Source organism: Toxotes jaculatrix, chromosome 11 (assembly GCF_017976425.1).
Source record: "Toxotes jaculatrix isolate fToxJac2 chromosome 11, fToxJac2.pri, whole genome shotgun sequence".
Classification (NCBI taxonomy): Eukaryota; Metazoa; Chordata; class Actinopteri; family Toxotidae; genus Toxotes; species Toxotes jaculatrix.
This window is the reverse complement of record NC_054404.1, coordinates 90,001-115,159: the sequence shown is the minus strand read 5'-3', so window position 1 is coordinate 115,159 and position 25,159 is coordinate 90,001. Positions and strand designations below refer to the sequence as shown.

The window sequence follows — 25,159 nt, the reverse complement described above, 5'->3', positions numbered from 1 at the left end:
TTCTCTCCTGTTGAAAGAAGCTCTGAGGACTCGCTGAGACTGCCAGGGACAGAAACAAAGACACCAGGCGGAGGGAGACGGGGGCAGTGGGGGGGGTGGGGGGTCCAAGCTCGCCTTTCATACAACATGGAGGTCTGGACTCAACCCAAACATCCCACAGCAGATTCAGGACCCGTCAAAGCTGCAGCCCAGACTGAACTGTGGGAGAACGCTAAGAAGAAGAGGAAGGAACAAAACTGATCCAGGGTCAGCTACTGTCACATCCACTGTAAGCCCCTCAGAGTCACAGTCTGATCTGAGATCAGCGTTTCTAACCTGCGAGCTGCATCTTCTACATGACAGCACTTTAATTTAGAGTGAACTGCCCCTTTAATTAAACCTGCAGGAAAGAGAAGCTGCTGCTTCTTCTGTCGTCTGCGTCTCAGGTTGATTTGTGGAGTCTGGATCAGACCTGAACCGAGACCAGCCAGAACCTTTTCCCAGGACCCCCCCCCCCCCCCACCGCCCAGACGAGGAGGGGGGAGGGAGTAATCTGAGCCTGTTCTAAAGTCACAGCACGACCACAGTCTGAAAATACTCAGTAAATCTTCAGAGCAGTTAAAGTACAAACAGAAATTGTTTAAACCAGAAATCGTCAAACTCCTGATCAAACCTGGCTGGGGACGTACACCGGGTCAAAGCGCCTCGCAGCTGTGGGTGGTCACATCTGGACGGGCAGTGTGGCGTCTGCCTCCTTCACCCAGGTGTTCATTCAGCAGGTAGAAACAGGAGGTTCAGATCCAGACTGATCCAGAGTCAGCAGTCTGAGGAGAGCTCACAGCAGGGGCCTGCAGATCAGGTTCCACACAACAAGGTGAACACTGAGAGGACAACAGGACCAGCAACAACACAAACACTGACATCAGTGATCATAAGATTGATCACAGGACTAATGATGATCATGAATGAGACTATGGGGCAGTAGGTGGCCCACAGATCCAGGATCAGAAACACGCAGAGGATCAGAGTTTTATTCTCAGAACTTTCTGGATTTAACTCTGAGAAACGTTTGTTCCTCTGACACAACGTCGCCTTTTGTTCTTTTGTTTGATGGAAAACAAAGATCCAACACAGTCAGCTGATCTGAACACACACACACACTTCATTCAGCTTTAGATTTGTGCATGAAGAACCGAACCTGCAGAGTCGGAGTTAGATCAAACACCCAGCAGAAAATTTCAAGACAAAAATCTGAAACAGCTCATCCTCGTTCTCGTCCTCGTCGAGCTGACTCTCGACACTGATTGGTCTGTTCTCCTCCAAACAGAGAGCCACACTGATTGGTCAGATTTCTCACAACAGAGCGACTCACACTGATAATGGACACAAAGTGGTGTTCCAGGTGTTCCAAAACAAAACAAAATAACTACACATAGAAACACGACAGTGGCCATGCAGGAGGACACAGGACAACAAACATATGCTTTTACAGTGTAAACAACCTGTAGCACAAGTAAAGTTACTTAAGTGAAACACTGTGACCTTTGACCCCACCCTCACAAACATTACAGAACAATGTGCAAACCATCAGAATTAGAGTTTCTCTGTTCTCAGTGCAGCCTGTGACCTCTGCCTGTCTGTGGCTGGTCTCAGAACAGTCTGTGGACGTGTTAATGTGACCTTTCCCAACCCAAAGGTTGACTGAAGGTCACATGACTCAGTGAACACTGATGCTGTTTGTTCCCACCAATCAGAGCTCAGAGTGGGCGGAGAGATCCACAGATTTCAGTCGTTTCAGAAAAATTCTTCTGAAAACACAAACACATCAGTTGTTCACAGAACCCTGCAGAACCCTGCAGAACCTTGCAGAACCTTACAGAACCCTGCAGAACCTTGCAGAACCTTACAGAACCCTGCAGAACCTTACAGAGTACTCTGCAGTACAGCTTCTTTGCTTCTGACTGAACACTAAAAACACCTCTGTCCTTCTGTCTTGTCTTCAGCTCTGATTCAATGTCAGTCTGGTCACATGACCCCATCAGGGTCCTGCAGGTGCGTTGATTCAGCCTGTTGACCAATCAGAGGGAAGCTTCAGGTCTGTGTGCAGCCTGACAGACAGAGTTCAGGGGAAAGTGGCTGAAACATTCTTTGAGTGTGAAGTTTCTGCTCTGAGAGACGAGTTTTCAGCCTGACCCCCCCTCCCCTCCTGTCCTTTCATGTCTTTTCTCTTTCTGGGGCTCCCAGGCGTCGGGGGAGGGGGGGGGGGGGGCGAGTCTTTTCCATATGAAAAAGAAGCAAAACCATTAAATTAAAGCCAATTAAAGTTTTTAAAGCAACAGATTCAGATGAAGTTTCTTCACACTGAGGCCTGGGAACGGGCGAGAGACCCCCACTCTGCCGGCTCTCTCTCTCTCTCATGTTTGTTTTTATGTGATTTTTATCTTTTATAAAAAAACTGAATAATTTACTGAGATAAAACAGGTCAGTTCGTGTGTGTGTGTGTGTGTGTCGTCTCATTTCTTCATATTAAAGAAGAGGTGAGACAATGTAACTGAAAACTAAACGTGTGTAAAGAAAAAGTTGCTTCAGTCAAACTCAGAGTGGAACCTGGATCGCAGTGGAACCTGGATCGCAGTGGAACCAGGATCGCAGTGGAACCTGGATCGCAGTGTTCCAGTGACTCGGAGGAAAATCAGCAGCAGCTTGAACATTTGAACATTTTGATATTTCTACATGAAAAAGATTCAGATGTGATGAACGCAGCTGGTTTTCTATGGACTCACTGATTCACTGCTGGTCTCAGCTGTGCGTGTGTTTACACTGACGAACTTTAATGTGTAAAACTTTCAGTTTGAGATTCGTCAAGTCACACACAGCAGGACAGGAAGGCTGGGACAAGCCTTCAAAATAAAAGCTGGGTTAAAAGCATGAAATAAAAGAAACATTAAAAACAAGGAAATGTTTGATTTAGTTTCCTCTGTTTGACCGATGTCTCATCATAGATGGCCGTGTGGTGTCTCTGTGGGACCTGGGCATTTTATTTTTTTATTTATCAGCAGTAAAACACTGTGTGTCTTTGTAAAGTCCTATCCATCATCATGAGACACGAACGTCCATTTACATCAGAACTTTAGCAGCCAACTACGTCTCAAACTGTAGACCTGTGGACATCTGGACAAACAGCTGGATCCCATGTGTTTCAATGCAGGTCCACTCAGAGGGTCAAAGACACAGGCTGTTTGTCCAGTCAGCCTCCAGTGTCTCTGCACCAGCTTGTCTTGGTTTGACTTGTTGCTGTGTTGTTGCAGAACCAGACCATCAGTCCGGTCTCAGCTTTAGTCCCCTGTTTGTCTGACCCAGTTTCTGCTTCCTGCCACCTCTCATGCGCCAGCTGTCTGTCTCCGGTCCCACACTCCAGGGGCCCGGCTCAGTCCAACCAACCAGCCTTCTGCATCCAGAACTGTCTCTGTCTGGACTCCTGTTCCTCTGCACTGAATCAAAGCAGCGTACTACAGGAAACTTAAAGCTGCTTGTGTTACTGAGAAAACCTCCAGATGTTTAGTTTAACGATGCAAACATCTGGCCCACTCTGAACTGGACATCTCGTTTATTCTGTAACACAAAACGTTGTTTGTGGAGTTTGGGCCCAAACGAACAAAGAACTGAGATTCACTGAGCCACTGGCTTTTATTCTGAAGGCTCGAACCGGAAGCTCCGTGTACCCTGCTGCACCTGCACTTCACTGTTCTTATGCGTACGCGCGCGCGCGTGTGTAGGAGCGGACGGAGCGGCGGCGCGAAGCCGCTACTCGCCGACAGACAGCAGCTGAGCACCGGGAGGTGTCGGGGAGAGAGCCGGGGGCAGAGCCGGAGCTGCTGGAGCCTATTACGGTAGAAAACACGGCCGGTCCCGCATCGACCCGGGTCCGGTGACCTGCCGGAGTCACAGGCCGATCTGTAGAACTTGTGGGATTAAAAGCAGAATAAGAAGAGACAGAAACGGCAGCGGGTCCGGGTCTGCCTTCATGCTGTGTGCACACACGAGAAGTCCGCGGTGATCCGGGTCCAGTTGTGTGTTTTGTGTGGTATTTTGTGTTGGGGGGTGTTGGGCTGACCATGGTGGGGGAGATGGAGGGGAAGGAGAAGCCCAGGCCCAGTCCGGATTATCTGATGCAGCTCATGAACGACAAGAAGCTGATGAGCAGTCTGCCGAACTTCTGCGGGATCTTCCAGCATCTGGAGAGACTGCTGGATGAGGGTAAGAGCCGGGGCCACCTGTCTGTTTGAACACCTGTCTGTCTGAACACCTGTCTGTCTGAACACCTGTCTGTCTACCAAACTAAAAACTCAGAGTTTAAGGTGAAGAGTGAAAAACTTAGTAACGTCCAGGATCCAGAGTGGAAGTGAACAGGAAACGTGTCAGCTCAGAGCTCAGATACACATCAGACTGTTTCACTGGTAAAAATCCAAAATATGACATACACGTTTCTGTCCATGAAGAAAAACATCGTAACGTAAACAACAACAAACAACAACAAAGCATCTGTTTGTTTTACAGTGAGAATTTCAGACCTTAAACTTCGTGAGGCTCAGTTTGTTTCACCTGCTGATCAGAGGACAGGTGAAGACTAACGAGGCATCAGAAACATCTGGACCTGGAGACTCAGAGCACGCACGCACACAGACGCACACGCACACACACAGCAGAGGGATGATTAAAATCAGTTAAATGGGGAAATAACATGACGTGTGTGTGTTTAGTTGTTTGTTGGTCTGTGAGCAGCACATTCACTCTGAGCGACTTGTACTTGGTATTTCCAGTTTGTTGTTCTTGTCCAGTGATGCGTTTGTGGACCTGCCTCTGAATGACAGCAGACGTGTGACAGTGCAGGGAGATTCAAAAAACTTTATCAGTCATCATTCAAACGCAGCGACCTGTGTGTGAACGCAGTTGTTGAGTTGTGATGAGGAGGACTTTGTATTGGATGTGGCAGTGGACAGGGAGGCAGTGCAGCTGTTTGAGGACGGGGTGATGTGGTCTCTGGAGTGTGGGTGAGCCGCCGGGCTGACAGACAGCTGAGCTCAGGTCGGTATGTAGCGTAGAGGCAGAGGGAAGTCCGTGGAGAATGCTGCTGCTGGAGTCTGGAGGTTATGAAGGCGTGAGAGAGGGAGGGGCGAGGACGGGCGATGCTGCCCTCAGCTCAGCTCACCTCAGCTCAGCTCACCTCAGCTGGCTCCTCTCGTTGTGGAGGAGGAGCGGCGGTTCTCCGAACCCCTCCCGGCTGAACGAACTCCTCACCCTGTCTCTAAGGGAGCAGGCAGCCAGCCTGTGGACAAAACTCATCACAGCCACTTGTATACGACATCTTGTCCTTTCAGTCATGACCACAGGTCAGAGTGGGGACGGAGACTGACCGGTAAATCCGCCTCGCTCTTCAGGGACCCCAAGATTCTTGAACTCCTCCACTGGAGACGGCAAACCACCCTTTTCCTGTGAAGAACTATGTCCTCGGATGTGGAGATGCTGATTCTCAACAGCCACAGAGACAGAGGAGAGGACTGTAGGTTTGCAGCTAAGCTAACAAGGAAGCTAACATTAGCTGAATTCTGCATCAACCCAAACGATTCCACGGTGCTAGCAAACAAATACATGACACACATCAAACAGCTAGACGGCAAGTAATGCTAACGTTAGCTAGGCTGTGGGTTAGCTAACAGTGGTTGCAGTAGCTGCTGTGAAACTAACAGGCAGAGAGGAGGAGACGGTGTCCCGGGGCCCGTCCTGGCTGTTTGACTGCATCATGTGACCTGACACAGACAGAATCTGAATGAGGTCTCACTCTGTTTCAGCTTTTTTGTCCCGTTTCCTCATTTTTTCCTCCGCACTTTTTCTTTGTGTCAGCTCGTCCTGAGGCAACACACAGACACACAGACACAGACACAGACACACACACACAGACACACAGACACACACACACACACACACACACACAAACAGACACACACACAAACAGACACACACACACACACACACACACACACACACACAGACACACGCACACACACACACAGACACACGCACACACACACACACACACAGACACACACACTGAGCTGAGGATTGAATGCATCGCTGGGCAGTTTGATGAACATTTGTCAGACTGTGATCGATAGTTTCAATCACACTGATGTAAAATGCATCATGTTGTCATGTCTTTGTTTGTTGTTGTTGTTGTTGTTGTTGTTTGTAAAGTCTTTCCAAAAGTACGATAAAAGAAAGCAGCTGATCTCTGTGCTGCATTCTGAGGACGGGTCACATTAACAATCATCTCAGTAATAATAATATCAGTCAGTGTGTGTGTGAGTCAAAAGTCTTAATAACAGAGACCATAAATCACCTGACACACACACACACACACACACACACACACAGCACAAGTCGTCCGTCCTAACGTAGGTCACCTGTCCTGTACTGCACCTTTGTTGCCATGGTTACAGTTACAAACACAACAAACCGGTGTTTAAGGTCGAGGATAAAAGAACCGTGACGACTCTGAAACAGGAAGTAACCAGCGGCGTCCTGTGTGACAGTCCAGTCCAGTGCTGACTCATCCACCTCAGCCTGCTCCTAAGAACTCACTCTTTATATCACATCACCTGACTTCCTCTGATCACATGACTTATTTTAGATGAACCTCAGTCATTCAAGTGGTTTACACTCTCACCAGCTGAACATGATGATGAACACATGAACACTTATTCTACACGAGTACTTTTACTTTAGATTCTGTCTCTGTGTTTTCAGTGATTTTGTATTTAACTCAAGAAAAAAACAAAATGATTTTACTGAGTGTTTCCTCCGTCACTGAGTCAGTTTACAGCACAAGATAAACCCTCGGTAACCCCTGTGTTACCAGGGTTACGCCCTGTGTCACCAGGGTGAGTGAACGAGTGAAACCATCCCCCGACACAGACCAGCTCGGACTGAACTGTCCTGGCTCCTGATTGGCTGTGTGAGGTTGCTCTGAGCTGACTCAGCACACAGACAGCTTCATTAGATCTCCCAGCATGCACTGTGTGGAAAAAATAAACTGGGGGTTCGAAAGTCAGTGATGGCGCGGGCGGTGTCTTGGTAACAGTTACCTGGGATACTGTCACTTCCTGTAGGAGTTGGCAGCAGCTTCACTGTGACTCTGAACAGATGCAGCGCCCCCACACTGCCTGTGGCCACCTGCAGTACTGAGGAAACCTCAGATGGGACGTGCTCAGGAGGCGTCCTGCTGGATGGACGTCAGCTGCTTCCTGCTTCCTGTCAATGTGGAGAATTATTTTAGACAATAGTCGCATTTACTATGAAATATTTTATGAGCTGATTGTTCAGGAATGTTAGGATGAAATAAAGATGCCTGCCCAGAGTTCACCCTGAACAGTAAGTCCCCTGGTTTCTGGTTTAATGCAGGATTTTATTTCTAAAGAAGACAGACGGTGGGAGCTGCTCGTTCTGGACACTTTCTAAACCGTGAACTCGTCTCTGAGCCGAGCACAGAGGCTCTGTCTGAACGTGTGTGTGTGTTTCAGAGATTAGCCGTGTGAGGAAGGACATGTATAACGACACGCTGAACGGATCAGAGAGGAGCAGCGAGCTGCCGGACGCCGTCGGTCCAACCGTCCAACTGCAGGAGAAACTCTACGTCCCCGTGAAGGAGTTCCCTGATGTAAGAGTGTGTGTGTGTGTCTGTGTTAATGTCTTTACCACAGAGCAATTGGTCCAGTCAGAATATGAATAGGTCTGTTTAGAGGGGCTGTCTTGGCTGATTGATTGGTTGGTTGTCATGGTAACTCCCTCCCTCTGCATCAGTTTAACTTCGTGGGGAGGATTCTGGGTCCTCGTGGTCTGACGGCGAAGCAGCTGGAGGCTGAAACAGGATGTAAGATCATGGTGAGAGGGAGGGGCTCCATGAGAGACAAGAAGAAGGTAACACACACACACACACAGTGGGGTGGGGGTCACTCTCGGGGACCAACTGACGCAGTGACTGAACCTTAGAGGTCGTTCAAACTGAATAACAACATCATCATAACGAAATCTTCACTTCCTGTCTGCCCTCACCTGCCGACAGCGCTCACGGTCTTATTTCCCTCAGTGACATCACGGTGATTGACAGTTAGATGAGCCACCTAATTGGCCGGTGATTTCAGGTCAATCGGCCGCGTCCATGAGCTCTCACCTGTCCTGATGATGTCAGTGTATTTAACATCTGTACAGCTGTTTCCTGTGTCGAAAAGCCCCTGAAATTCATCCACATGTTTCGTCCACAACACATAAACAAAACATATCAATACAAATGAAACATTCAAAAGGTTTTATGTTTTATAAAACTCCGTCAGGATCAGCCGATCAGGTGCTGACGTATGTCTCTTTGGTCCAGAGCCCGGTCTGTTTGCTAACTGCAGACCACAGATAGTGAACACAACTTTATTAACAGCTCCTGATGCGACACCAGCGAGTCAGCTCTCTGATGGAGTAAGTGAAGATGAGGAGGAAAGAAACGAGATGGAAACAATTTCAAACTTTTCAGGTCAAACTGCTGCAAAAACACACAACTGCTAACAAGGTTAGCCACCTGCTACGCTTACAGAGACACACAAGACAGAAAGAACAGCAGGACGTCAACTGAAACCAGATGGAGGAGGACATGAGAGGAGGGGAGGAGAGAAGAGGACAGGAGGGAAGAGGAGGGGAGGAGGAGAGGACAGGAGAGAGGAGGAGGAGGGGAGGAGAAGAGAGGAGGAGGGGAGGAGGACAGAGAGCAGTGAGAGCTGGATGTGTTTGTTGTTGCTCGCTGACTTCCTGCTGAAACACACACAACTTATTTATTATCACAGCTCATCTGTTCGTGTGTGTGGGGGAATGACTGTCCAATCAGCTGCAGCTCCTCAGGTTGCCGGGCAGATAAGACCTCAGCGTGTCAGTGTACAGGCAGGTGTTGGAATCTTGGTGACGTGTGGATTGTGTATGTTGAGCTGCCAGCTGTTCATGTTAGCCAGATGTGCTCGTGCTCATCAGCTACAGCAGCTGCTGCTCGGTTTACTCGCTCTGACGCTGGTCACGTGACTGGCGGTTACAGTCCTGTAACAAATGAGTACAAACGAGCTAACGTGTTCTCTATACTACTCAAGTCAACTACAACTCCCAGAGTGCACTTTGCTAACAGACATCCACTGAGCATGGTTAGCAACTTCCAGCTAACACCTGTCTGTGTCCACCTGTGTGCAGGAGGAGCAGAATCGAGGGAAACCGAACTGGGAACACCTGAACGAGGATCTTCACGTCCTCATCACGGTGGAAGACGCTCAGAACAGAGCCGAGATCAAACTCAAACGAGCTGCGGAGGAGGTCAACAAGCTGCTGGTGCCCGCCGTGAGTCTCTGACCTCTGACCTCTGATAGAAGCGTATTAATCAGGTACACAGAAATATAAACTCTGTGTCTGAGAGTGAAGACGGTTTCATCTGAGATGCCGCCAGACGGCGGACCGTCCTCCTTAGCTGGGATCTGAGGACAGCTCGTTCGTTTGGGTTCTGTTTGCTCATTCACCTGAAACACTTCACTTCCTCTTTTTACTCTTTGTGAATGAAACTTCACACACGGATCAGAACAGGTGACCGGACGTTTCAGAGCTGGTTATTATGTTAATGAAGGAAGTGAACGAACCTTCACCTGCTCCTGAACAGGTGACGCTCATCTGGCTTTGGTTCGTCTGAGGCAGTTCTAAGCTTTATTTTAACTTTTATTTTGAAGGAGGGGAAATATTTTACTACCCACTCCTGAATGAAGCTGTGATGTGTGTGTGTGTGTGTGTCAGTGAGACAGGAAGTACAGTGATTCTGCTGATCCTCCGTTCTCCACTCTCACTTCCTCCATTTCATCCTCGATCTGACCAATGGGAAGCCAGGAAAACTCTGTCACTGGGCGGGAAAAAGAGGAAGAGAATCTGATCATGGTGTGTGTGTGTGTGTGTGTGTGTTCAAACCTGACAGAAAGTTGGACTGGGATGTTGTGAAGTTGGTTTCATGTTGGAGTGAGCTTAGAAGCTGTTTTGTGTTTGGAGGGAAAAGGAAATTATGTCATTAGTTAATGAAGTAGTTGGTGAGTCTCAGACAGGTGTAACAGCTGCAGGTAATCACATCAGTAATGATATCTGCCATTGTAGAAATTATCATTACACATTCAGACAAGTGTGTCTCACCTGTCTCACCTGTCTCAAATGTCCTACATTTTGCAGTCGTCACATATTTTTAGGCGGAGCTACGTCACTGCGTGTTCAGGAATTCTTACTTTTACAGCTGCTGAAATGTTAAAGGTGAGTCGCACGTCATCGAACCTGTTTCCCATCAATCTGGAATCATCTGTCCCGACTGAGACTGAGCTGAGACTGAGACTGAGACTGAGCTGAGACTGAGCTGAGACTGAGACTGAGACTGAGCTGAGACTGAGACTGAGTTGAGACTGAGCTGAGACTGAGACTGAGCTGAGACTGAGACTGAGGCTGAGACTGAGACTGAGACTGAGCCTAGGCTGAGCTGAGGCTGAGCTGAGACTGATCTGAGACAGACTGAGACTGAGCAAAGACTGAGACTGAGGCTGAGACTGAGACTGAGCTGAGACTGAGCTGAGGCTGAGCTGAGGCTGAGACTGAGACTGAGCTGAGACTGGGCAAAGACAGACTGAGACTGAGACTGAGCTGAGACTGGGCAAAGACAGACTGAGACTGAGCAAAGACTGAGACTGAGGCTGAGACTGGGCAAAGACAGACTGAGACTGAGCAAAGACTGAGGCTGAGACTGAGCTGAGGCTGAGCTGAGACTGAGCTGTGACTGAGACTGAGCTGAGACTGGGCAAAGACAGACTGAGACTGAGCAAAGACTGAGGCTGAGACTGAGCTGAGACTGAGCTGAGACTGAGGCTGAGACTGAACTGAGACTGAGCTGAGACTGAGCTGAGACTGAGACTGAGACTGAAACTGAGCTGAGACTGAGCTGAGATTGAGATTGGGTAAAGACAGACTGAGACTGAGAAAAGACTGAGACAGACTGAGACTGAGACTGAGGCTCAGACTGAACTGAGACTGAGCTGAGACTGAGACTCGGAGGAGAATGAGCAGAATCAGAAGCAGCGTAAATAAGAATTCAAACAGAAAAAGACGAGGAAACAAAATCCCAAAGAATCGAAATCACTCTTTCAGAGGAAAACGAACTCAGACAAGAAGAAGAAGAAGAAGAAGAAGAAGTACAACATAACACAAAACCTGAAGAAGAGCAGTGACGACAATAACACGCTGGTTCACCTGATGAGAGACAAGACGAAGTGGCACAGAACAAAGGGACACGGATGATATACAGACACAGGGGACAGGTGGGACAGGTGGAAACAATCAGAAACATGAAGGAAGGGCAAGCTACCTGAAACAAGAGGAGATGAGATTTCAAAATAAAAGTGGAAACCACAAGACAAAAACATAACATTACTGACGGACGATGACATCATTTTGTTTTCTGACATTCTTTTCATTCATACGCATCAGTAATCACGTTTGAAGAGACTGATCAATAAAGACATATTTTAGTCCAGCTTTATGGGAAACAGTGTTGACGTCACGTTTCAGGCAGCTGAGGATAATTTGTGGGTTTTTCATTTTATTGACATTTACCTGTTTGCAGGTGAGTTTGACTCTTTGGGCTCGTGGAAACTGAAACCCTGCAGCGTGGTCAGTCGGTCGTCGGTCACAGCTGCAGTTAAAGTTCAGTTGGTTTAATCGCCGCTGACGGACGGAGACGAGTTTGAGGCTGAGTTAGTGTTTGTGAGGTTGACGTTCTCAGGTGTTCCTTGTCTGTGTCTCGGCTTCACTGGCACCGCAGGTGTTCAGTTTAGATGTGACACTGGATGGACACGACAGGACGATCTGTCCTCATGAAATGACCCACGATGTGTATGTGTTGACTTGTGGCTCGTGTGTTTCAGGCGGAGGGGGAGGACAGTCTGAAGAAGATGCAGCTGATGGAGCTGGCGATCCTGAACGGGACGTACAGAGACGCTAACGTCAAACCCTGTAAGAGACTGTTCTGACCAATCAGAGTGAGAGAGACTGACCAATCAGTCTAACCACTCAGTGAACTGTCTAACCCCCCCCCCCCCCCCCCCCCGGTCTCCCCAACCCTGTCTCCCCCGCCCCCCTGGTCTCCCCAACCCCCCCCTGCCCCCCAAGCCTCCCTTGCCTTTTCTTTTGCAGCGTCCACTCAGACTCCTCGTGTCCTCTCTGGCCCCACTCCTGTCTTGGCCCCACCCACCACTCTTCGTACACCTGCCGCCACAGGCCCCACCCTCATGCCGCTGATTCGTCAGATTCAGACGGTGCTACCCAATGGGACGCCGGCTCTGATGCCAGGGGTGGGGCCTGAGTCTGGTTTGATCTACGCGGCGCCGTACGACTACCCGTACACTCTAGCAGCTCCGGCCTCCATCTTGGAGTACCCCCTGGACTCTGCTGGGGTGTTAGGTAAGCCCGCCCCCCCTTGCTCCTGCGAGTGCTCCCCCACTCCTCATCACCATTCTCACGGCCAGTGGAGCCCCGCCCCCACGCTGCTCCTCAGACACGCCTCCTAAGAGGGAGAAAACAAGTGCTCCTCTGCCTCCGCACCGCACCTCCTCCACACAAAACACACTCAGACACACAAACAGCCACATACACACACCTCGTTCACTGAAACCTGCAGTGCAGCAGCGCCCCCTGCTGGACGGAGTCATCAGCAGTAAACTGGAAGTCGTCACAGGTCCAGACTGTTCGACCTGATCCTAAACTGACCCGAGGAAAACCTGAGAACAAATCCAGAAATCCAGAATGTGCTGGACCTGAACAGAAGACGTGTCAGTTACTGCAGAAACTCACTCACAACAGACAGAGCAGCAATGTCTGCTTCTCTGTTCATCAAATTCAACATCATTCTTTAAGCTGGTTTCCTAAAATAGAATCTAGAGTAAAACATTCAAAGAGAAAGATATTTGAAAAAAACGTAAAACAGTTTCACGTTTCAACTAAAAAGTCAAAACTTTTCAGGAAACATGAAAAAAAGCTGTGATTTATAAACTGATATGATCAGATGTGCGACTGAGCACGCTCAGATCCACTCACCCCTCAGCTCCTGCTCAGGGCCCGGACTGACCTGAAGATGCTGCAGCAAAAGGACATTACTTTAAAGATCGACGTACGTCCACAAAGTGTCGTGATGCTGAAACATGATGGTAAGAGTTGATTTCCTTCACGGTCTCTGTCCTCACTGTCCTCACTGTCCTCAACCATGAAAACAAACAACAGTTTCAGATTAACAACGATCCAATATGTGGAAACGTGTGAAACCAAGTTTTTGTTCAGTTTGTTTGTCCACACGGGGGCGCTGCTCGGCTTCTCCATCATGTTTGTAATGTTTACTGTGAACGAGGTGTTCAGGTACGATGTTTGTACGACTGTCGACATGTCGCACACACCGAACCTCAGTTTTACTTAAACTGATGATACAACTGAAAACTATGCATCATGTGACTGTAGCTTCCTGCACTGAAACATGCAACGCCTGTGAATCTGTAACTGAGACAGTGAACTGAAGCCAACACGCCTCCAACACGCCACCAACACGCCACCAACATGTCAGCAGCAGAGTTCTGCTCTAACCAGAAGACCAACACTTGTCAAACTGAAAGTAGAACAATAAGCACAATTTTTTAATTGTGTTCAAAACCATTTCAGACCTTGGCTGTCGATCAGGTGAGCAGCAGAGCTCTGATTGGTTGTAACGATTCAGCAGAGCATCAGGGTCACAGTCAAGAATAAAGTCGAAATTTTAAGAAAAAAGTCAGAATATTTTGTACATATGACGTTATGAGTCAGTATTAAACTGGAATATTTGAAGTAATTAATTACACCAAACAATATTCTGAGAAGAAACTCAGACTGAGCTCAGTGTGACAGAGTATTAAAACCTAATAAATAAAATATCGTTTTGTAAAACTTGATTTTATTGCAGCTTTTTTCTGGAGCCATTTTTTTTCTTAAGATATAAAAACTTTTCCTCATGAAATGATTGCGTTTTCTAACTGTGACGCTTTTTTCTGGAAGAGTTGCAGCTTCTCACTGTGGCCCTCATCCTCTGCTCCAATAACCAATCAAACAGCAGCACCTCTGAGGACGTTGTCTGCATGATGACATCACAGACTCACCTGTTAAATCACCTGAGAGCCTCTCAGATCTCACCTGTAACCAGACTCTGTGTCACTTTGTGCCTTAATTGTGTTTCTAATGATTTTCTCTGCGTAGCTGTGATGACATGCTGACATACCTGTGCGTACCTGCATGAACTGTCGTGACGCGGTGGACAGGTGCATCCGTGTCCTTCGTGATGTTTTGTGGTGTGCGTGATCCAGTGCAGGTGCGGCGGCCGCTGAAGTTCGGAGACACGAGCCGCGTGTGCATCCTTACCGAAGGGTGGCGACCGCAGGCCGTGGTTGGTCCATCCCCCTCAGACCACACCCCCTCGCACCTGCCTTTCCCACAATTCACTGCTTTGCCTTAGCTGGTGTCTGTTCAAAGCATTTTCACGCAAACAGCCAGCGGCGAGTTTAACAGAGTCCACCAGAGTCTGACAGAGTTCTGCTCAGGTCCACATGAAGCTGCAGCACTGAGAAGTTCATCCACCAGCAGGCGGATCAAAGCCGAACCCTCGCTGCTCCACACGTTATGTAACAAACATAAAATCCTGACTGGGAATGATGGGATTCAAAACTAAACCAGTGAATAACAGTAGTTTTATCAATCAAACCCAAAGTGAAACAGAATAAAGTCAAATGAAAACATTCAAACCAACAGAAACGTTGCGTTTCCATCGTCTGAACGTCGACATGAACACCACGTCCCAGCTGTGTGTACGAATCCCAGGGTCAGGTGACAGAGTGACACCTGTAACATGCTGAATCCCAGGGTCAGGTGACAGTTAGACCTGTGTAGGTCACAGCTGATCCGCCTGCTGAGCTGCTGATTTCTGCACATAACACTCAAACGTTTCAACATTTAACAAGCACCAAAAACATTTTAGCAGATAAGGTGTGAAAACGCTCCGCAGGTAACAGAACAGGTGGTTTCTGGGAAACGCAGTCCAAATGTGTGATGGGGAAAATGCATGTTGCAGGGGTTTGTTAGAAACGTGTCTAAAGTGACTTCCTGCGCCGTTATTTCAAAGACTTTATGAATCCACCATAATGTTAATGACAAATGATGGACTCTTCAAACAAAAATTCAGAGACGTGTTAAAAACAAACATTTGAATAAATCTGCGTTGTTCTCCTGCTCCTCCTGAATCTGATGCTTCAGTTTCATCTTTGTGTGCAGGACAGGTTTAGCTTAGCTTAGCACAAAGACTGGAAGCAGAGGGAAACTGTTAGCCTCTACAGCTCTGCACCACCAGAACTAGCTGTGTAAAACAGATGCGCTAAAACTGGCCAAACGTTATCTTGCTAATGTTAGCATAGCTTGGGGTATTGTTGGTATTAGCACTCAAACCACAGTATCACAGTTTCTATTCTGAAAATAGAATATTTACCAACAGACTCATGTTTTTGCCTTTTGATGAAGCTAAGCTAACGGCTCCCTCCTGCTGTCAGTCTTTGTGCTAAGCTAGGCTAACCCTGGACACAGACAACAGGAGGATTTACCAAATGTTACAAATAAAAGTTCTCAACCTTTAACATGACGTTAGCTAACAGTGCTCACAAAGCAGGTCTTTAAATTTCAGTTGGACTTTTTGTCAAAGGAGCGAACGCAGATTTTTCCCGTTTGAACTGGATTTCCTGTCAGCTGGGTTTCCTCAGAGACAGAGCAGCAATTGGCCCAAAGACCTGAAGGTTTCACACCTGGAAAAACATTTTCATTTGTCCTTTGTATCTAAAACACTGATTCCAACAATAAATAAGTTCGTACTGGTTCCTGTTCACACTGAGAGAGCAGCAGAAAACATGTCCTGACCATTCATGTGGAAAAAAAACAGAAAAAGCAAAAAACAAAGAAGAAAAAATTTTCTTTTCAGAAAAACGAATAGAAAAATTATAATATTTCCAAAAAAGGTTGCAAATATTTCCAGAAAGTTTCCATATTTAGGGAAAGAACGTTGTGACATCTCCATGGCTCCCGTGAGAAATACCACATCTGTAGACCAATCAGATCACTGGATGGGAGAGACTCACTGTGAGGCCCATCAGCAGTGACGAACCGTCCTAAACCATCTCAGAAGCTAAAATCCTGTGAAGAAAGAAACAGGAAAAACATGTTTTTATGAGGTTTAGTTACTAAAACCATCAAAGTGTAATCAGTAACAGGTAACACTGACAGTTAACAGAACACAGAGTCCTGGTGTGAACCCGCCTCGGAAACGTTCGACTCGTTCGTCACATCAGCAGATTTCTCTTCTAAACTCGACGTACTCTAACCTACACCTGGTGAGAACTCGACCCGACAGGATTTAATTATTACGTGTCTGTGACACCGTCGGGTGGGACGCCGTCAGTCTGCGGTGGCTAGCATTCAGGCGCGACCCGTAAAACTTTGTGTTTACTGGTGTCTGGCTGTGATGGCAGTGGACAGACGGATGACAGGTCTGAGACAAAGCGTTATGTCCTCCAGCTCCTGGTCCTCATCCTCTGTCAGCACAGCAGACAATTTAAAACCTCCAACAAAGTGTTGGAGCAGCTTCAGGTCACTTCATGGACACGAAGGTGACGAGTGTGAAAGAATTAGATAAAAAAAAAAAAAAGTTCCACGTGAGACATTTTTTCAGTTTTTCTGGTTTTGTTGTTGCCAAGAGACGAATATTTACTTGTGGCTTGTTAAGGTATGTACACAAACAGATATAAGTATATGTGAAAAGTATAAAGCAGGAATGTAAATGAAATAGGCCTATAATGTTGGCTGTTTGTAGGAAGACGACGTAGCAGCTTTAGAGAAAAGCTTTTCTGTTTTAGGGCTTTATGTGAAAGACGAGAGTTTCCTGTTTATATGCACGTTTCTATGAACGATAGAGTTTAAACTAAGCTGTTAGCATCAAACCTGTTTAGGAACAAAACGAGTTGTGTTGCTTCGTGTTGTCACTGCAAAGATTTTATGTTCGTTGGAAATGTTTCTTCTCAAAAGCCAATAAAAAAAATATTGAATAAAAGGATAAAAAAGCTTTTTACACTTTAATCATATTCACCATCACCTGCTGAAGCCCAAACATGGCTGCTGTCACTGGCTAACACGTTAGCTGGTGCTAAGTGTGGTCTCACTGCTGTCTGTGGCGAGGGACACTGAGGGGAGGATTGAAATCACAGACAGCACCACCTGGAGACTTGCACCCCAGGAAATTCCTAGCATAAATACTACAAAACACACAGGTACATTACTGAGAGATTTCTAAATGTATTTAACAATCACAACAAAACAAGCAAAGACTGGAACTGATGGAACTGCTGAAGAAGAAAAGAAAAGGTGAAAAAAAAGAGGAAGGCCTCAACATTCAGTTAAAACAAAGGACGACATATTTAAAGTTTTAAAATTCAAGTTAAAACACCAGGCAGAGTGTGCAGAGGCAGACCACACAGGGAGAGATTCCACTACTCACCCTCACTGCAGCAAATCACACTGACCTCACAGCAAACGCTGCAGTCCACAGTGCAGTGCAGTGAACAGCCCTCTCCACAGTAACACCCCGCCTAGAAGGAAAAGAATCTCAAAAGGTCAAAGGTCCATCAATGGCAGACTGAGGGGCAAACTGGGGCAAAACAAGGGGCAAACTAAAAGCAAGCTACATCTAAAAAAGAGCAGGGGCAAAACAGCAAGAGTGCAGGTGAAGCGCAGGTTGTTAAAAACTGCACAGCCACAGCAGGGACAGAACAGGAGGCAAAAGAAAGGGACAAAAGATCACAGGTGTCTTTTATAACTTGATCCTGATTAGGAGGAGACTAACTGAAGGCTGCACTCAGCAGCTCCACCTACAGTGAGGGAGGAGTCCTCCAACCTGCAGCTTTACTGTGAGAACCAGAGGAAGATCTGTCTCTGACTGTTGCTCATTTCATTTCAGCTTTTTCTTCTTCTCTTTGCACAGAGCTCGTTTCTCTCACTTTTTTTCTGTGATTCAGTTCGTCCACATCTGCAGAGCCAGATGTTTTTTACTGGCTCAGAATGATCTTGCTCCAGTTTCAGACACTGGGCCCAGTTTCCTGTGAAATGATGAGATCCTGTCAGATTCCCAGGGTTTTCCCCACGTTTGTCATTTCACCGAAAATCAAAGCTGTATTTCACATGAAATTAAGGATCCCTAACCCCTGACCCCTAACCCCTGACCCCTGACCCCTAACCCAGACATGACGCCGGTCTCTCTGGACTGTCTGGTCTCTGAAGTGGCTGGATCTTTATTGTTCAGTGGTTAAAGGTGAAGAAGTCACCCAGCTGAAACTAACCTTTCTTCTTCTGGTTTTTTCTTCCTGTTCTGCTTCCTAACATCGACCCGGCCCTGCCCACTAACCCTCTGACCTCACCCAGAGATGACCCTGCTGTCTGCTGGTTGCCTGCCCTTTCCTGCTCCTCTGGTCTCTGCAGTAAAATGCAGACACAGGATTGAACATCGCTGCAGACCTGCACTGAATCACTGCAAAGCAAGGACGGTGTGAACCCACGAACCTGGAACTGAGAAAGGCTGTTGGACAACAGGGGGCAGGTGAGACATCCAGCTGTCCTTGGACTCAGAGTCCAGAGAACAAACAGGCGGAACTTCAGAAACTCCACCAAACACCACCAAAACCAAAGCGCAGCTGTTCAGGATGGAAACTGGATCAATGCTGGAATCAGATGAAATAATGAATGAAACTTTTCTTTGACGTCTTGTTTTTTTTTACAAATTTGTCTCATTTCACTACAGAACAAGATGTTTCCTTCTATTTCCTGAGATCATCAGAGGAACGTACACTCGTTTTTATCCTGAGCACTGACGCAGAGATGGAACCTGTTTTTCTACAGAAGCCCAGAGTGGCCACAACATGGTCATGTGACTTATTCCAGCGTCACGAATGAATTATCTCGTTAGCTCAAGATCAAAGGATTTGATTATTTTTAAAGTCGATGGTTTAACGTCGGTGTGATTCAGAGATAAAAACACGTTGATGCTCTGAGTCTTAATAAGTTCATATAGTTATTAAACTAAATTCTGTCTCATCTTGACAAACTGTGAACTTTTCCTTTAAAACGTGATCAGCAGCTTGGCCGCTCTCAGCTTCTCAGCTAAAACGATTTGGTTTTCATTTTTTCTTTTTTACATTACTTTTTACAGCGACTTTAAATAAATGAATCTGCTTGTTTTCATTAGTTTTCCCACAAAATTGTCTCCAGATAATTAAACCCTGATTAAAAACAGGATTGTGTTTGGAGCCAGTCCCAGTCCAGGTTTTCATGTCAGACCCTGAATCCAGGGTCCCGGTCTGTTCCAGAGGCTGTTCCTGATCTCTGGTCGGCCATCGTCCTCAGGCCACCTGCCCGATGCTCCAGTTTTCAGACTCAGCTTCTGATTGGCCCACTAATATTATAAACTCCCATTCAGGGGGGTTTGCTGACCTGCGGGAATCGACCCAGGTTTGGTCTCTGTGCACAGCCGTCCTCCAGCACCACCCTCAGGACAAATGCTGTAGCTGCTGCTCAGAGAGTTCAGAAGGAAGTTTATTCTCGTTGTTTGTGTAAAACTCAGAGAATCAGAGAACAACCCCCCCACCATCAGCAGGAGGGTCCCCCCGAGGAGCCAGGTTCACAGACAACTGTTTCTGGGTGTTGATCTGATCTGGGGTCAGACTGTGGGTCGCACTTCAGTATTAACTTGTTACTTCATCATTATCTCATAAAGTTAAAGTAAAATCAGCTGACCTTCTACATGAAATCAAAACATGACTCAGCTGAAATCCAGACGCACTGGAGTTCAAAGGTTACACAAACAACACAGCAACGTTGTTTGTGAACGAACATGAGTTCAGCTGCGTTTGCCTTCAGATCAGTTATCTGAGCGCTGACCTGTGTGTGTGTGTGTGTTCACAGGATAAAAGCCCAGTGTCGTTCAGCTCATCTCAGAAAACCTGAAACATGAAGCTTTACCTTCTGCTGCTGCTGCTGCTGCCGCTCTGCTCAGGTACGCTCACACTCTGTAATCTGCAGGTACAGCAGCGCTGTGCACGGTGGCTCCTCGCTTTGTTGTTGTTGTTGATCTTTGCTGCCTCGTGTATGAGCATGACTTCACAGCTGGATCCCGTCTGAGCGTTCACACACAGCGAGGAGTGACTGAGAAGCTTCGGTTCGTGTCAGCAGGACTCTGAGGATTAACACTGAGAGCAGCTGCTCTTCAACCTCACACTCACTGAAACACATCACACACTCGTTCAGGTGCATCTCAGCTGATCCATGGCACGTGTTACAAAGCAGGATCTGTAGTTAGCCTGATAACTTCAGGTTTAACTCTGTCTCACCTGGTTGAATCTCACCTGTGGATGAACTGTACCTGAGTTTACCTGCAGGTGTCACCGTTTCTTCTCACATTGTATTCAGGACTTTACTCATGTTGCCTGTAATTAACACTCAGCCTCTGTCACATGACCGAGCTCAGAGCAGGTAAACCCAGAGAGAACTGAACCAGGTGAGAACCTGCTTCATGATCCAGGACGAATAATTTCAGGTGAAGAAAAGAACTTTGTTTCTAACTCGGGCACTGACGTGATCGGGCCTCGTCTTTCTTTGTCTCGCAGCACAACAGTTTCACATTCAGTGTTTCGGTCATGACTTCCTGATGCTCAACAACCAGCCGCTGAAGTGCAATGGCAAATTCCAACAGGCCTGCTACACCAGAGGTAAGTCCTGTACCTGCTCACTTCAGTCCTCTGAAGGACATGCCCGTGCAGGTGTGTGTCCTTCAGCTCTTTATCTTTGTTTTTTACGTTCACTCACCAAAACAAATTCAAGCCTGTTGAAAAACTGAACGTAAACATGAACTTTGTTGATAAGAAAAGTCCACAGGTGAGTTTTAGCTACATCCTCACTGTTACATCAGATGTGGATGTTAATCAGATCGTTCCATCTGAATCTCTGTGAGAACATGACGTGGATTTAAGAACGTTTGCTGTGTGACGGCTCACACGATTCCCTGTTTGCAGATAGTGGAGAGAAAGGCTGCACCATGCTGGAGAACTGCTCTCGGATTGGTTGGACCTGCTGCCATACGAACTTCTGCAACGCCTGACCAATCACAGCCCAGGACACACTGACATCATCACACTGCACAATGTGAAATAAAGTTAGAAGCTGCGTGATATTTCCCAGAATGAAGTTTGTTGTTTGTCTGAGCTCAGTGTGTCAACATGAATATTTACAGCTTGTGGGTTCACAGGGCGTCGTCTGAGACCTGAGTACCCAGGTATGTCCAACTCCAGCGAGGGACAGGACTCACCTGGTTACTCACCGCCCGAGTAAACAGGCTGCAGATCAATCAGCTGACAGTGATTGGCTGACAGGTCACCGACCTGTGATGGTGAATGAGTAATAACATTTACATCAGAGTGAGGAACAAACAGCAGATCTGCTCCTCGTGGGTCTGAAGGTCACTGTGTGTGTCTGTGACTAACAGACGTCAGACTGTGATGAACCAGCTCAGAGTTCACAGCTAAAAGAAAAGATCAGAACAGGTGAACAATCAATGACCTTTATTTAAAGTGGAAGAAAACGTAAAGTGTAAACGTAAAGAGAGAGAGAGAGAGAGGGAGGGAGAGGGAGAGGGAGGGAGAGAGAGAGAGAGGGTGAGGGAGAGGGAGGGAGAGAGAGAGAGGGAGAGGGAGAGGGAGAGAGAGGGAGAGGGAGGGAGAGAGAGAGGGAGGGAGGGAGGGAGGGAGGGAGGGAGAGAGAGAGAGAGAGAGAGAGAGAGAGAGAGAGAGAGAGAGAGAGAGAGAGAGAGAGAGCACCAGCCTCTCTTATGTCTGAGTGAAACTCAGCTCAGGTGTGGCTCAGTCAGGAGGACACTCCCCTGCTACTGTCTGTCTCCTGAGGGAAAGGAAACAAAGGAAAAGACACCAAATACAAACCCAGGACCACAGAGCAGGAGGGACGCCTGCTCCGAGACTGTGGAATCAAAGTAAAGCAGCACGAATCTTCGTCTTCGTCGAGCTCAGGTTTGTCGTCGTGCTGATGGAAGCTTCATTAACGTGGATTAGAAAATTTGAATGCAGCTTCAGACCGGTTGGACTCGGTGACTGACGGATGACGGGTGACTTGTAAAGCAAACCCATGGTCCACCTGGACAGTCGCTGTTGCTACGGCAACAAGAGCAGGACATGCAGTTTTCTAAATATTTATTTGCATTTTTTTTGTTGAAATCTTCACTACAGTCTGTCGTCTGACAGGAATGCATGAGAGAAGACATGATTGGCTCAAAACAGTCACATGAACATCGTCGTCATTAGCATCATGAATATCAATGTCGTTACTGAATGCTGAAAAATAAACACTTTAATCCAGAAACTCCCAAAACCCCACCCCTAATCCCGCCCACACACAAAAGACCCTCCCCCTCCCCACAATCCCACCCCCCGCATTTTAAGATCACACCGTACGTCTATCCCCGTCCCTGCCTGAACATCCAGGAGAATCCCTGAACTCTGTACAAGCCCTTCAGCGAGACAAGTGTATAAAAGACGAAGATAAACCGACAAGTATTAAAAAGGCATGAATCCAACGACCCCCCCCCCCCCCCCCCCCCCCCCCGGAGTGACATCATCATCCCGACATTCAGAAAACGTTTGAACAGAAATGGTCCAGAAGAGACAAAAACAGTCATCGTCAGCAGTCATTCAGTGAGTCACAGAAAACCAGCCAATCACAGGAGAGGATCCTGTGTGCGCTGTTACCTGCCAGGCTGAGAGATGTGAGTGTTGGATGTAGTTTTACAGTGTAGCTGAGGAGCTGCTGCCCCCTGGTGGTGAACAGAAATATACACACAGACATCTGCAGTATATACAAACACAGATCCTCTGACAGAGAGACGTCTCACTCTGACCCACTGCTGTCGATTATGTGTCTGATTTTTAAAAACAAAACATGCCAGTCACAGCTTTTACTCTGGAGGTTCCATGTTTCCACTTTACTCTCGTTTACTTCCTGTTTACTTCAGCTCAATATCTCAACTCTCATGACCGATTCTCACCTGCCTCAGGTGATAGCTTCTCAAAGATTTAAAATCTGAACCAAACAGACTAAAGAACATGAACCTTTATGATTGGCTGATTAATGAAGTGTCTTTCATTGTGAAAGGCTTTTATTGTGAAACCCAGCTCCTTCCTTTGATCAATACTTATTAGGAATCGAAAATCGGCATTTGTTTAAAACTCAATTAGAGGCAGATTCTCTCTGCAAAGAGTAAAACAACAAGTTTCTAAAGACATTTAAGACTCTAACCTGAACACTTCCTGCTCACCTGTTCTGCTAATGGAAGAAAATTTACCTGAGACACACCTGTCTTGTCTGTCTCGTCTGTCTCATCTGTACTATAGTTTTCATCCCACAAGACTGTGTTTTGTAAAACTGAAGCATTTTGACTCAAAAACAAAAATTCTCACTTTTGTGGGTCATCTTCACCTTCACCAGGTGCCGCCCCTCTCTGACAGACAGGCAGAAAACAACTAAACTAAGGATGACAGTCTCCAGGTGTGTGTCAGGTAAAGTCTCCTCTCAGGTAAATCAGACTCTCCAGGTGTTTAAAACTGTGACATCACATGTTTGTGAAACTTAAGGAAAAGTTATTTGGACACAGCTGATTGGTGGGATAGGTTTAGGTTTGAGTCCCAACACACACACACACACATTTGTACTTCTATACTTGTGAGGACCCTCGCTAGCAGACTGTAGCCCCGCCCCCTCAACACTAACAACAGGACCACTAACAGTTCTGGACTCGACTTGATTCCACTTAATCTCCAAACTGTGGCATTAATCAATCAGCTGATTGAGCAGCTGTGATCAGCTGTGAACCCGTGGATGAACAGACTCACTGGATCACTGTGACTCTGAAGGAAACTTAAAACAGCAGAATTCTGAATGAAGTTCTGCAGCCACTTCTCTGTGAATTTCTGGAGGTTTATTTTGGTGGGACATCAGAGATGATGATATCCTGTGTGAACCCTCAAACATACATCTGAAGTCCTGATACAAAATGTCCTCACAAACATAGCTGTACCACAACACACACACACACACACACAGATACTCTATGAGGGAGGAGTCAGGGGGGGCAGGCCCTCATCACTGGGCGTAGCCGTGTCGTCGCTTGGCTCCAGGCTGTCCTTCAGACTCACTGTGCTGTCGGAGGGGGGCGGAGTCGACTCAGAGTGAGGTGGTGTTAACTCTGATGTGGGCGGGGCTAGTTCTATGGGGGACGGCGTCTCTGGGGAGGGTTCTTGGGTCCCGTTGGCTGTTGGAGGAAGGTCGGGTTCCTGTACAGGGGCGGCGGCAGTGGGAGGGGGTGGGGTGAAGATGGGGTCCGCCCGTCGGGGGGAAGGGTTAGAGAGGAGGCCATCGGTGAGAGAGAGCGAAGATTTCTCCACTAAACGCCACTGCATGATGCTGGTGTCCTTCCCCCCCGTCGAGATCAGGTGACTGTCGTTATACAGGAAGCTGACATTGGTCACATGACTGCTGTGGGCGCTGTACTTATGGCTGGGAGCCTGCAGACGTACGGAGTATTGATTATTGAAAATAATTATATAAAATGTGTGTGCGTGAGCCTGTTACAGTGGGCTCCACCTGTACAGGTACAGTGGGCTCCAATAACAGTCCAAATCTATATAATAAAACCAGGATGTGAGTGTTTATAAGTGTGTGTGTCTCACCTTGGGGGTGGAGCATGGGTAGGCAAACAAGTGAACTTTACAGAAGTCATCGGCCAGAGCAATCACCTTCCTGTTGTGCGATCTGATCAGAGCGTTGATGTCGGTGCCATCTGAACCCTCGGGCCACACACCTGAGACACAACACAGACACACACATTCATTCATGGGAGGAGCCTCCTGGAATGAACCTTCAGCGGGGC

The 25,159-nt window shown here is 47.3% G+C and overlaps 3 protein-coding genes across 7 annotated transcripts in view; 2 read left to right on the top strand and 1 right to left on the bottom strand.

Annotated features, from left to right (window-relative positions):
• Positions 1-3,763: 3,763 nt before the first annotated feature.
• Positions 3,764-17,266, top strand: LOC121189692 (protein quaking-B-like). 3 transcript variants are annotated; one of them, XM_041050073.1, is made up of 7 exons: positions 3,764-4,236; positions 7,557-7,693; positions 7,837-7,953; positions 9,256-9,399; positions 12,000-12,087; positions 12,244-12,562; positions 14,454-17,266. In XM_041050073.1, the coding sequence occupies exons 1-7, from the start codon at positions 4,095-4,097 to the stop codon at positions 14,650-14,652; spliced, it is 1,146 nt and encodes a 381-aa protein (XP_040906007.1). In that variant the 5' UTR covers positions 3,764-4,094; the 3' UTR covers positions 14,653-17,266. The 3 variants fall into 3 exon arrangements, with proteins under 3 accessions (XP_040906007.1, XP_040906004.1, XP_040906005.1); XM_041050070.1 differs by having other exon boundaries at positions 12,244-17,266; XM_041050071.1 differs by lacking the exon at positions 9,256-9,399 and having other exon boundaries at positions 12,244-17,266.
• Positions 17,267-20,065: 2,799 nt separating this feature from the next.
• wu:fj16a03 (uncharacterized protein LOC335475 homolog) lies at positions 20,066-21,397 on the top strand. The gene is made up of 3 exons (XM_041050186.1): positions 20,066-20,224; positions 20,835-20,936; positions 21,240-21,397. Exons 1-3 carry the CDS (start codon positions 20,179-20,181, stop codon positions 21,323-21,325), a joined length of 234 nt encoding a protein of 77 aa, XP_040906120.1. The 5' UTR covers positions 20,066-20,178; the 3' UTR covers positions 21,326-21,397.
• Positions 21,398-22,412: 1,015 nt separating this feature from the next.
• The window catches only part of LOC121190021 (echinoderm microtubule-associated protein-like 4), a 19,435-nt gene continuing 16,688 nt past the window's right edge, over positions 22,413-25,159 (bottom strand). For all 3 annotated transcript variants that reach the window (XM_041050561.1, XM_041050562.1, XM_041050563.1), the window contains 2 exons: positions 24,960-25,090; positions 22,413-24,794 (listed from right to left, as the gene is read on the bottom strand). In XM_041050561.1, the coding sequence (XP_040906495.1) occupies positions 24,339-24,794; positions 24,960-25,090 (587 nt within the window). In that variant the 3' untranslated portion in view covers positions 22,413-24,338. The remainder of the gene's footprint in view (positions 24,795-24,959; positions 25,091-25,159) is intronic.

Bases quoted from the DNA above. Each gene is read 5' to 3' on its own strand.
- wu:fj16a03 (XM_041050186.1), top strand. From the start codon at position 20,179: ATGAAGCTTTACCTTCTGCTGCTGCTGCTGCTGCCGCTCTGCTCAG. The intron at 20,225-20,834 runs GTACGCTCACAC...TTTGTCTCGCAG, and splicing joins GCTGCTGCCGCTCTGCTCAG to CACAACAGTTTCACATTCAG. The intron at 20,937-21,239 runs GTAAGTCCTGTA...CCCTGTTTGCAG, and splicing joins ACAGGCCTGCTACACCAGAG to ATAGTGGAGAGAAAGGCTGC.
- LOC121189692 (XM_041050073.1), top strand. From the start codon at position 4,095: ATGGTGGGGGAGATGGAGGGGAAGGAGAAGCCCAGGCCCAGTCCGGAT. The intron at 7,694-7,836 runs GTAAGAGTGTGT...CCTCTGCATCAG, and splicing joins CCGTGAAGGAGTTCCCTGAT to TTTAACTTCGTGGGGAGGAT. The intron at 12,563-14,453 runs GTGCTCCCCCAC...TGCGTGATCCAG, and splicing joins GCCCCCCCTTGCTCCTGCGA to TGCAGGTGCGGCGGCCGCTG.